The 12,876-nt window shown below is 40.0% G+C and overlaps 1 protein-coding gene across 3 annotated transcripts in view; it reads left to right on the top strand.

Annotated features, from left to right (window-relative positions):
* The window catches only part of NEK9 (NIMA related kinase 9), a 50,254-nt gene that overhangs the window by 7,471 nt on the left and 29,907 nt on the right, over positions 1–12,876 (top strand). For all 3 annotated transcript variants that reach the window (XM_023546371.2, XM_003408779.4, XM_064292759.1), the window contains exons 6-8: positions 1,341–1,472; positions 3,289–3,399; positions 4,992–5,056. In XM_023546371.2, coding sequence (XP_023402139.1) covers positions 1,341–1,472; positions 3,289–3,399; positions 4,992–5,056 — 308 coding nt within the window. The remainder of the gene's footprint in view (positions 1–1,340; positions 1,473–3,288; positions 3,400–4,991; positions 5,057–12,876) is intronic.

Raw genomic sequence — 12,876 nt, 5'->3', positions numbered from 1 at the left:
ACAAATAAAGACTGATGCCCAGAGAACAGTCTGTTATTTAATATCATATATAGTCTGAACTGCAGGGGTCCCTTTTTGCCTGATCTTGAGAAACACTGTTGATAGAGAGTAGATATAAGTTGATCTTTAAGACAGCGATCTCATCTTTTTAGGAATTATAAAACCCAATTATTACTCTTCTGGCTTCACGATGTTCTATCCTTAAAAGAACTTGAAGGTCTCAGTTAATAAATCTGCCCTGATGATGTGTTTTGATAATGGCAAGATACGCCTGCAAGCAATTTAGAGACTCTAACGATGTTAACAAACCAGGGTTGGGAGTCTGCTTCAAGGACTCTGTCTGTTTGGATGATGGTGGCCAAACTGAGCTTCTAAGGAAGAAGTCATGTCCTTCTATGGGTTTTTCTTATCAAAAACAATCTGAATAAAAGCAAGACTTGACTATTATTATAGCCAGTTAATTGCGAGGAAGGAGTGATATAAAAATTTTTAAATGCCATATCAGCCATCTGAAAATGTATTTTCTTTGCTGATTAAAGATGGCTATCAGTTTCATTACAACTGCCAGGGCATTCAGCGTCTCCCATCTTGGGAGAGGCGGGACTTCCATTCAGGACATTTATTTCCAGACTCATTCCTGAAGTCAGATAATCTTTCAAATTTGAAAGAAATCTACTAGCTATGTTAGTGTAATAAATGTCAGATTGAGCCCTTTAAAAAGTTTTAGTACTGTGTGCATTGTTAGGAATTTTAACTCCTTCATTCGATTGCCATCCCCCACGGCCACCATTTTGTTTTTTTTTCCCTTTGGTGAACTTTTACTAAGTACGGTAAAACCTGCGGGAGCTGGAACTTATGCAATGCGGAAACCTGTCAGAGAAGGAAAATTAAAATATTTTCCACTGAACACGGAGCAGTAGAAGAGTGGTGACTACATCCTGTCAAAAGCAAAAAACTCGTGAGACCTGGAAAAATAAGGCAGTCCAGTTGAGTTTTGGCTCTTGTAGGTTTCACTGTATATCCTTATCTTGTATGACGTCTTCAGTGGGCCTTGAATGCCTAAAGCCTCTGCGATCTCGGAATCAAGAGATACTGAGTCTCCAAATTACCACAGTGCCTTAACCAGAGAAACTGTCTGTTTATAATTGGCCCAAGGAATTTGATATGAATAAGATTTCTCCCCACACTGGTATCATCTCGTAAAAATTATTTTGGGATTCTACTGATGAATGTTTTATGGTTATCAGTAGTTCCTGAGAAATTTAATTTAGCTGTTGAAATGTTAATATAGTTACCTCAAAAGAGAAATTATTGTTTGATTTTTTTTCTTTGTTATTCAGCTTGTAGGAACTCCATATTATATGTCTCCAGAGCTCTGCCAAGGAGTAAAATATAATTTCAAATCTGATATCTGGGCAGTAGGCTGTGTCATTTTTGAACTGCTTACCCTGAAGAGGACATTTGATGCTACAGTAAGTTGATGTATTGTCCTTGCAAAAGAGAGTCAGCTTCATTTATCCCTGAGCTTCTGATTTCTTTAACAAAAACTAACTATAGGCAAAAATAATCTGTATTCAGGCACTGGATTTGTAGTGTATTTTTGAACTGCTGTAGACCAGAGTTCTCTCTGACTTGAATACCCCATTAAAATGATCATAATCAAGTAGTTTGAGTACTGCACTTGAATTTGTTGACTGTAGTTTTAAAACTGGCTCTGGGGTCAACTCTGTAATGCTGTAGTGTAGATAAGCCATTTCATTTCTTACTCTTGAGCTACATCGTTTTTTTTTTTAAGCTAAATTAAATCAGAAACCCTGGTGGCATAGTGGTTAAGTGCTACACCTGCTAACCAGAAGATCAGCAGTTCGAATCCACCAGGCGCTCCTTGGAAACTCTGTGGGGCAGTTCTACTCTGTCCTCCAGGATCGCTATGAGTTGGAATCGACTCAGTGGCAACAAGTTTTCAGATTTTTTAAGGCAAGTTATATGAGACTGTTAAGTGCTTTGGTCTTTTTTTATGAAAAATTATGTACTCGTTCAAGATTGTCGTTATTTTATGGACAACGAATTCCTATAAGTCTTTGTTCTTTTTTTTTTTTTTTATTTAAGTATAAACTTCATGTAAAGCAGTGCTTCTCAAACTTTAATTTGGATACAAAAATCACCTGGGATCTTGTTAAAGTGCAGCTTCTGTATGAGTAGGTTTGGGGTGGGGCCTGATAGCCTGCATTTCTGACAGCTCTCAGGTGATGCTGATGCTGCCGATCCATGAACCACACTTTAAGTAATAAAAGAGGTTTCACATCCAATCTCCTCTACAAACCAGGTGTGAGAGCTTAGGCAAGTCACTTCATCTGTTTGATCTTCTGTTTCATTATGTATAAGATGGAAATAATACATATCCCCGTCACAGAGATGTTCTGAAAAAATGTATATGAAAAATGAAAATGTAAGATAATGGAAATTCATTTGCCTTTCATGAAACCTGATATTTAAATCCTGATATTTATCCTGGTATGTTATTTAATTTCCTTAAATAATATAGTAGAAAGAAAATGAACCTCTTTTTACTCAACCTACAAATTGGTGATGATAATACCCTCCTTGCATGGTGTTTGCAAGGATTAGAAAGGATGATATATGTAACATGCCTGCCTGATATCTAATGGTGGTAGTGGTATTCTTATCATCATCATTATTCCCTGCCTTGTCTGTTGCAGCAGAGTGTAGCCTGTACAGCCATTATTAGGATATATAAATTACGAAGCAAGGGAGGTGCTTAAAGCCAAGAAGCATGGCTAACCTTGCCTTCTTTTTTCCTGGGGTTCAGTTGAAGGGTCAGCTTATAATATACCCTGAGCATTATGCTGTTGGAGCCCTGATGGTGCAGTGGTTAAGCTTTTGGCTGCTAATCAAAATGTTGGCAGTTCAAATCCACCAGCCGCTCCTTGGAAACCCTGTGGGGCAGTTCCACTCTGTCCTGTAGGGTCACTGTGAGTTGGAATCAACTCAATGGCAACAGGTTTGGTTTTAGTTTATTATGCTGTTGGCCACACAGTCATGGTTTTAACCTCCATGTTGGCCGGTTGGCTTCTTTTTGTCTGATAACAGCACTGCCTCCCTAACCATTTCTTGATGATGCATAATAATAGTCATGAAAGAAATCAGACCTAATACAGAACTATTGCCACTTTAAATAATGATCACAGACATTTCAGAGTCCAAACCGATAGATTATAAAGTCGTCTTTATGTAACTGGGAATAGTGCAGTCAACATTTTCTTGTAGAATCCGCTCAACCTGTGTGTGAAGATTGTGCAAGGAATCCGGGCCATGGAAGTTGATTCTAGCCAGTATTCTTTGGAACTGATCCAAATGGTCCATGCGTGCCTTGACCAGGTAGGTGAGACTTATATATTGATTTTAGTTTAGCGTTCTTCCTTCCAACCTTAGTGTTTAGGGTATAGCATAGATGAACCTGCACAAAACCACATCTACTTCCTCAGGATAGGATGTATTTGTGGCCGTATCCTTAAGAATAAGGCGCTGGTAATTCATGATAGTTATATGTGTCAGCTAGCAAATTCTTCCCTTATTCTTCTTTGTAAGTATTAATTTGTGAAATGGTTTTGCCATCTAAATTGTGCTTTTTTTTTTTTTTTCAGTATCTCATACAAAAATTTATACACACCTTGCTATACACTCCTTATCGCTCAGCGCCTAATGAGACAGCACACTCCCTCCCTCCACACACTCTCGTGTCCATTCGGGCAGCTTCTGACCCCCTCTGCCCTCTCCAGAGAGGAGATGCCAACACAGTGTCATGTGTCCACTTGATCCAGGAAGCCCATTCTTCACCAGTATCATTTTCCATCCCATATTCCAGTCCAATCCCTGTCTGAAGAGCTGGCCCCAGGAATGATTCCTGTCTTGGGCCAACAGAAGGTCTAGGGACCATGACCTCTGGGGTCCTTCTAGTCACAGTCTGACCATTAAGCCTGGTCTTTTTACAAGAATTTGGGGCCTGCATCTCACTGCTCTCCTGCTCCCTCAGGGGTTCACTGTTGTGTTCCCTGTCAGGGCAGTCATCAGTTGTGGCCAGGCACCATCTAGTTCTTCTGGTCTCAGGCTGATGTAGTCTCTGGTTCATGTGGTCCTTTCTGTCTGTTAGGCTCATAGTTACCTTGTGTCTTTGGTGTTCTTCATTCTTCCTTGCTCCAGGTGGTATGTTCCATTTTTTATGATCAAGATTAATTTCTGTGAATTGATTTTATAAAATTAAACTCAGGTAATTTAGAGTTCCAAATATAGAATGGAAACCCTGGTGGTGTAGTGGTTAAGTGCTATAGCTGTTAACCAAGAAGTTGGCAGTTCAAATCTGCCAGGCGCTCCTTGGAAACTCTATGGGACAGTTCTACTCTGTCTTACAGGGTCGCTATGAGTCGGAATCAACTTGACGGCAGTGGGTTTGGTTTTGGTTTTTAATATGTAGAATGTATATAGTTCTATTATCTCACAGTTGCCTTGCTGTGTAGCTCTAGGTCAGTATTATTCAAAGTATGGCCCATAAACCATAGGCATCAGAATCACCAAGGGATAGGAATGGGGTATACAAGTTTAAAATGCGGATTCCTGGGCTTGATCCCAGACCAACTGGATCAGAATCTCTGTGGATGAAGCCCAGAAAACTGCATTTGTAACAAACATCCAGGTGATTCTTATGTGATATTTATATTGAAGTTGGAGAGCCACTGCCTAACTGAACAAGTGAGGAAAGTATATGGGAAAGTCTCGTTCATATACAAATGGTGATAATGAGATGATAAACATGAAATATGACATAAGAAATTATGTCTTTTGAAGCATAAGAGTAATATATGGTGGTCTTTGGCTAATTAACCTGTAGTCTCCTCAGGGGAAGTAAAACCCTTCTTTATATCCCATAGTGCCCTTCCCCTTAAATGAAAACTAACCCCAATTTTACTTTTCAGGATCCTGAGCAGAGACCCACCGCAGATGAACTTCTAGATCGCCCCCTTCTCAGGAAACGCAGGAGGTAAAGATCATTGACTATTAGAGGACTGATCAGAGTACCCCAAGAAAGGGTGGTGTTTCCTGACTTGACTTCTCTAGTGCTGTTTTCTGCCAGCATCTTTACTTTCTCATTGTTTGAGGGTTGTTCCTGACTTTCAGTCCTTAGCCTGTGCTATTTTGTTCTAAATGTATACCCATGAGACCCAAGAGCCTTGTACTCACCCATCTGTGGGTTTTAATCTAAACTTGAGGCATTAGAGTGTAGTAATTAAGAGAAGAGGCTCCAGATTCAGACATCCTTAGGTTTGTTTCTGAGTTCTGTCATTATCGCTAGGGCTGGTTAAGCATATTTAAAGTTTTTATCTGGCCTATTTCCCAATAGGGTAATCATTGTTTTAATCTCTTGTCAAAATATTCCCACTGATAATTTTTTAATGAAAATTTTATTGAGATAATTGTAGATTTACATTCAGTTGTTAAAAAGACAAAGGAGATCCTTTCTACACTTTGCATTTTCCCCCAGTGGTAGCATTTTACAAAACTCTGGTATACTGTCACAACCAGGATACTGACATTGATACAATCCACCAGTTTTATTCATGTTTTCCCAGTTTTACTTTTTTGCGTGTGTCTGCGTGTGGGTAAGATAATTTATTCAAGAGTTTTGTGTGTGTGTGTGTGTGTAAGGAAATTTGTCACTCTCCCCTTACCCTCTATTATCACCTGATATTCAGCCTTTCTTCATTTTTTTTCCTAAATTTTAATTATTTTGTTGTTGTTGAGAATATACACAGCAAAACATATACAAGTATAAAAGTTTCTTCATGTACAACTTAGTGGCATTGGTTACTGTATTTTATGCAAAGAATGTGCACCCTCTACCTTTGTTTGCCAACCACACCCTCCCCACACAAGGTATTTTCATAAGCATGATATGGTAATTTTTTTTTTTTTACAGCAACATGTAAAAAGAATTGGCATAGTGACAAGTTGTGCAACCATTCTTACCCTCTTTTTCTGAGTTGTTCCTCCCTAATTCACATAAACTCACTGACCCCTAAGGTTCCTATCTAATGTTTTGAGTTGCTGATGTCAGTTTGATCCCATATAGATAGATCTTAAAAAGAGTGTAATGCTCAAGGTAGACCTTTTTTACTAGTTCAGCTAAACAGTTGTTTGGTTTTAAGATGACTTCAGGGAATATTTTTTGGTTTAAGGTATAAAGATTATCTCAGGGCAGTTGTTTCAGGGGTTTGTCCACCCCCTCATGGCTCTAGAAAATCTGGAGTCTGTGGGAATTTGACATTCTGTTCTGCATTTTCCCCGTTTTGATCAGAATTCTTCTATGGAATCTTTGATCAAAATATTCTGTAATGGTATCTGAGCACCATCCAGCTCTGCTGGTCTCATAGCAAAGGAGGCAGTTGTTCATGGAGGCAATTAGCCACACATTCTGTATCCCCCTTTTCCTGGCTCTCCTTCCTCCTCTGTTGCTCCAGGTGAATAGAATCCAGTTGTTGTGCCTGGATGGTCAGTTGCAAGCTTTTAAGATGCCAGGCACTACACAATGAACTGGAAAGTAGAACAGAAGCACTAAACACGTTATTAGGCCAGTTAACTGGGATGTTCCCTGAAACCATGACCTTAAACCTCCAAATCAAGGAACCAAATTCCATGAGGTATTTGGTTGTACATAAGCAGCCTTAGCAACTACTCTTTTTTTTTTTTCATCACTGTAAATGTACCTATCACACAGCTTTTGCCACTTCAGCTTTTTAGAGGTGCACAACTTACAGAAAGCACTTAGCAACAATTGGCTCTGTAACCTTGCCGCTAATCAACCTGATTTTTCCATCACCGATAACTCCCCTTTTCCCCCTCCCTCTCACCTCAGTTAACCACTAATAAACTGGGATGGCAGTGGGTTTTTTTGGGTATACATTTGCCTTTTCTTGTGTTTTTATATAAGTGAAGTCATACGATATTTGTCCTTTCGTGGTTGGCTTATTTTACTCAGCATAATGCCTTCAAGCTGCATCCATATTGTAGCATGTATCGAGACTTCATTTCTCCTATTGGATGTGTAGTATTCCATTGTATGTACGTGCCACATTTAGTTTATCCATTCATCTGTTGATGGGCATTCAGGTTGTTTCTACCTTTTGGCTGTTGTGAATAGTGCTGCAGTGAACGTTGATGTACAAGTCTCTTTTTCAGTCTCTTCTTTCAAGTATTTTGAATATATACCTGGGGTAGAATTGCTGAATCATATGTTTTTGGTTTTCTGAGGACCCGCAGCACTGTTTTCCATAACAGCTGTACCATATTGCATTCCCACCAGCAACGGATAAAGGTTCCAATTTCCCCACAGCATAGCCAACATTTATTATTTTCTGTTTTTTTTTTTTTTTAATCTTAGCCATCCTAGTGGGAGTGAAATGGTGTCTCATTGTGGTTTTAATTTGCATCTCTGTGATGGTTAATGATGCTGAGCATCTTTCATGTGTTTGGTGGCCATTTGAATGTCCTCTTTGATGAAATGTTTATTCAAGTCCTTTGCCCATTTTATGATTAGGTTATTTATCTTTTTGTTGTAAAGTTGTTGAGCTTTATACGTATTTTGGTAATAAGATTCTTGTGGGATATGTGTTTTGTGAAGACATTCTCACTTTCAGTGGCTTGTCTTTTCACTTTTTTGGTAAAATCTTTTGATGAACAAAACTTTTGAATTTTTATGAGGTCTCATTTATTTATTTTATCTTTTGCTGTTTAGGCTTTTGTTACACCTTTTCCTCACTTATTGACTATCTTGTTATCTGACACTTCACATTTACGACACTAGGATAATATCTGTTACCTGACTGTTTTGTGCATTAACGATGTACATCTGGCAGTAACAAACACCAAGTTGTGAGGCGAGAGTAACACTGGTTTTGATGATTAAGGTTATATGTGAACTTGGCTGGGTCATGATTCTCAGTGGTGTGGCAGTTATGTAGTGATGTAGCCATCTTCCATTTTGTGATCTGCTGTGGTTGTCCTCCATTTTCACATAACGCCGATTTTGCATAACAGCCTGGTCTTTGAAACCAAGCCATGTTGATAAGTGAGGAGAGGGTGTATTATATTAGATAACCCATTGTTGAAAGCTGGGCCTGACAGTGTTGCCCCTGCTTGTTCTTCTAGGACATTTTATGGCTTTAGTTGGCACATTTAGGTCCTTAATCCATTTTGAATTTGTTTTCGTGTATGGTACGAGGCATGGATCCTGTTTCATTTTTCTGTATGTGGAAATCCAGTTTTCCCAGCACTATTTATTGAAGAGACTCTTCTTTCCCCATCAGATAGACTTAGCACCATCGTCAAAAAGCAGTTTACCATAGATGTGGACTGTCAGTTCTATCCCATTGGTCTGTGTGTCTATTGTTAAACAAGTACCAGGATGTTTTGATTGCTGTAGCTGTATAGTATGTTTTAAAATCAGAAGTGTGAGTCCTCCTGTTTTGTTCTTCTCTTTCAATGTTGTTTTAGTTACACCATTCTATATAAAGTTGAGGATTGATTTTTCTGTTTCTGTAAAGAAGGCTGTTGGAATTTTGATCGGAATTATGTTGAATGTGTAGATTGCTTTGGGTAGTCTTCATGTCCTAACAATATTAAGTCTTCCAATCTATGATCATGGAACATCTTTCCATTTATTTAAGTCTTTTTTAATCTCTTTCAGCAGTGTTTTATAATTTTCTTTGTATAAGTCCTTCATGTCCCTGGTTAGATTTACTCCTAGGTACTTTATTCTCTTAGACGCTATCATAAATGGAATCATTCCCCTAATTTCCCTTTCATATTTCTCATTGCTGGTGTATAGAACCTCAGCTGATTTTGTTCATTGACCTTGTACCCTGCAACTTCGCTAAATTCCTGTATTCGCTCTAGAAGTTTTCTTTTAGACTCTTTGGGATTTTCTATATATAGGATCATATCACCTGCAAATAGGGATAATTTTACTCTTCCAATCTGGGTATTTTTTATTTCTTGTCTATTGCTCTGGCTATAATTTCTAATACAATACTGAGTAGAAGTAGTAAGAGTGGGCACCCTTGTCTTGTTCCTAATTTTAAGGGGAAAGCTTTCAGTCTTTCTCCATTAAGCATAATGTTGGCTGTCAGCTTTTCATATATGCCTGAATCATATTGAGGAGTTTCCCTTCTATTCCAGTCTTCTTTAGGGTTTTCATCTAAGAAAAGGTGTTGGATTTTATCAAACGCCTTTTCTGCATCCATAGACGTGATCATGTGGTTCTTTTCCTTTGTTCTATGGAGTGTATTATGTTGATTGATTTTCTAAAGTTGAACCATCCTCACATTCCTAGAATAGATCCCACTTGGTCACGGTGTATGACTCTTTTAATATGCTGTTGGATTCTGTTTGCTAGTATTTCGTTGAGGATTTTTGCACCTATATTCACAAGAGACATTGGCCTGTAGTTTTCTTTTCTTGTGGTATCTTTGTCTGGTTTTGGTACCAGGGTTATTTTTCCTTTATAGAATGATTTAAGGAGTATTCTCTGCTTCTCTATCTTATGGAAGAGTTTAAATAGGATTAAGCATGATTGGTGTCAATTCTCTAAATGTTTGGTAGAATTCCCCAGTGAAGCCATCTGGTCCAGGACTTTTTTTTTTGTTGGGAGGTTTTTGATCACTGATTTGATCTCTTCACTTGTTATGGGTCTATTAAGACTTTCTGTTTTCTCTTCAGCCAGTTTGGGTAGGTTGTGTGCTTTTAAGAATTTGTCCATTTCATGTAGCTAATCCAGTTTGTTGCCATATAGTTGTTCATAGTATTCTGTCGTAATTCTCTATTTCCATTGGATCAGTCGTAATGTCCCATTTCATTTTTTATTTTAGTTATTTGCATCTTTTCTTTTGTCAGTCTAGCTAAAAAGTTTGTCAATTTTATTGATCTTTTCAAAGAACCAACTTCTCATTTTATTGATTCTGTTGTTTTTCTGTTTCCATTTTTTATTTCTGCTTTGATCTTTGTTATTTCCTTTCTTCTGGTAGGTTTAGGTTTAGTTTGCTTCTTCTCTTTCTAGTTCCTGGAGTTGTTGAGTTAGGCTGTTAACTTGATATCTTTCTTATTTTTTTATGTAGGCATTTATTGCTGCAAGTTTCCCTCTGCCTTTGCTGCATCCCAAAAGTTCATTATGTTCATTTTCATTTGACTCTTAAGAAATTTGTGATTTCTTCCTTGACCCATTGGTAGTTTAATAGTGTGTTGTTTAACTTTCATATGTTTGTATATTTTCCTGTTACTGATTTCTAGCTTCACTCCGTTGTGGTCAGAGAAAATACTTTGTATGATTTCAGTCTTTTTAAATTGCTTTGTGACCTAAAATGTGATCTATCCTGGAGAATGATCCATGTGCACTGGAGTAGAATGTATATTGTGCTGTTTTGGGTTGAAGTGTTCTATATATGTCTGTTAAGTCTAGTTGATTTATAGTGTCATTCAGGCCCTCTGTTTCCTTGTTGATCTTCTTTCTAGATGTTTTGTCCATATTGAAAGTGGTGTATTACAACTATTATTGTAGTACTATCTATTTCTTCCTTCAGTTCTGTAAGTGTTTGCTTTACATATTTACGTTCCCCAATGTTGGGTGCATATATATTTATGATTGTTAAATCTTGATTAATTGACCCAATTGCGCTTCTCATTTCAGTTGTTGTCCCTTTCACCTGCAGTATCTCTGTTTTTAGATCCTCATTTTGTTCTTGCATTGTTTTCCTTATTTTTTTTTTTTTTAGCTCTTTGTCTATGTTTTCCTTTAGGCCTTTAGTTATGTTTAATGTTGTATTCTTACTTTTTTATTCGTTATTTGGTCACCCCAGATGCACTTTCACTCACTTTGTCATGTCCATTTGGATGGGCTGTTGTCTTTCTATTCTTTGCATGCCCTGTGATTTTTTGTTGGGGCATTGGCATTTTTGAGGGTGTTAACTCTCTGTTTTCCCTGGTTTTTGGTGTTTTTGCCCACACTACTTTCTGCAAGAAACTCTTAGGTGGGCAGAGCCTTCTGCCTTTGCTTAGTATTTCCTATTCCTCTCTGTGATAGCTTCTTCTCCCTCTCTGGTTTAATTGGGATTTGAAAGTTCCAGATCTTGTTTTTCAACTTTTAATCCCTCCCAAACACATTAGAGAACACGTTGTAACCAGTCTGTCCACCAGCAAGCACCACCACTCAGGCGAGATATCATGTAGTAATCAGTCTGTCCACCAGAGGGCACAGTCCCCTCTCTCTGTTACTCCCTTGCATTATCTGTTTCTGCAATCACGTTTTTAGTCAGAAAACCCATACCCAGCAAGCACCATTTGGGGCCAAGCGTTGCCCTCTGGTTTTACACGAAGTTTCCTTCCCTGCTCTGCAGAGGCTGCTTGTACCTGAGCTGGCATTCAGGGAAGGCACAGGCAGACTTTCCTCTGTTTTGGGAGAAGGAGGGGCTGGCACTCCCTATATGCACCTCTGAGAGATCTGTCTTGCTGGCTTCAGAGCCCCAGTGGCCCTGTGGTGGTTGGGGGAGCAGTCTCCACTTAGGTGAACCACCTCTTGACTCCACTGCAGGGAACCATCTGTAGGAGTTTGTGTCAGTCCAGTGGGTAACAGTTACTGGTTGGGGAGGGTAGTCACACTCTGAACTGACCCCACTGGGAGGTCTACCTTGTTGCTGTCAGAGACTGTCCGTAGTATGTTGGCTGTGGGTGTAGCCTCCACTCTCAGTCAGGAGTCCTTAGCCCAAACTGTAAGGGGGAGCAGACAGACCCAAACTGATCCCCAGGGAGGTCTGTCTTGTTAGCTTCAGAGGCCTGAGCTATGGGGTGCACAGGGAGGCATGTAGAGTGCTGACTGTGGGAGCAGACTCCACTGCAGGGATCATCTGTAGCAGTTTGCAACAGCCTGGCAACCAGCAGTTACCAGGTGGGGGAAAGGGTGTCATGCTCTGGTCAGATTCCCATGGAGTTGTGAATGTAGCCTCCACTGAAGACTCCTGGTTCCTAACACAACGGAGCCTCAGTCAGTAGTCCTCCATACCAAACTTGAGGGAAGTTTGTTCTGTTGGTTTCAGAGGCCAGAGCTTTGGGGTGTACGGGGAGGCAGGTAGAATGCTGACTATGGGAGCAGACTCCCTACAGGGTCCTACTGTCACAGTTCACAGCAGGCTTGCGGGTGACAGTGTCGAGGTGGGGGAGGGGCTGTTACGCTCCAAACGGACCTCCAGGGAGGTCTGCCTTGTTGCTATCAGAGCCCTCCCTGTAGTATGTTGGCTGTAGGTGTAGCTTCTGCTAAAGATGCCTGCTTCTTAGCACACAGTACCCTCAGTCAGCAGTCCTCAGTGCTAACCGAAAGGGGGAGCAGACAGACCTGAACTGACTCCCCCGAAAGGCCGTCCTGTTGGTTTCAGAGGCCTGAGCAATGGGATGTGCAGGAAGACCGGTAGATTGTTTACTATGGGAACAGACTCCACTGCACGGGGTTTCCGTAGCAGTTTGCAGTAGGCTTGAAGCTGACAGTGTCCAGGTGGCGGAGGTGCTGGCACACTCTAGATGGACGCCTGGTGAGCTCTACTTTGTTGATTTTAGGGCAGAAGCTTGAAGTCATTTCTCTTTGTACAGGCAGGGGCTGTGGTGGTTAGGGAAGCAGGCTTTTTCTGGGGGTCACTGCCCCAGTTCACAGCAGCTGGCAGCCTGCGTGGCTGGGGGAGACACAGGGACAGTGGAAGAAGCGATTTTCCTACTGTATGGACTCATTGTTGATTTGTTGATTCTTGCCTGTCTACCGTTCCCTGT

The sequence above is a fragment of the Loxodonta africana genome, chromosome 10, assembly GCF_030014295.1.
Source record: "Loxodonta africana isolate mLoxAfr1 chromosome 10, mLoxAfr1.hap2, whole genome shotgun sequence".
Classification (NCBI taxonomy): Eukaryota; Metazoa; Chordata; class Mammalia; order Proboscidea; family Elephantidae; genus Loxodonta; species Loxodonta africana.
Note: the sequence above shows the minus strand (reverse complement) of the source record. Positions and strands in the feature narration are given on the sequence as shown.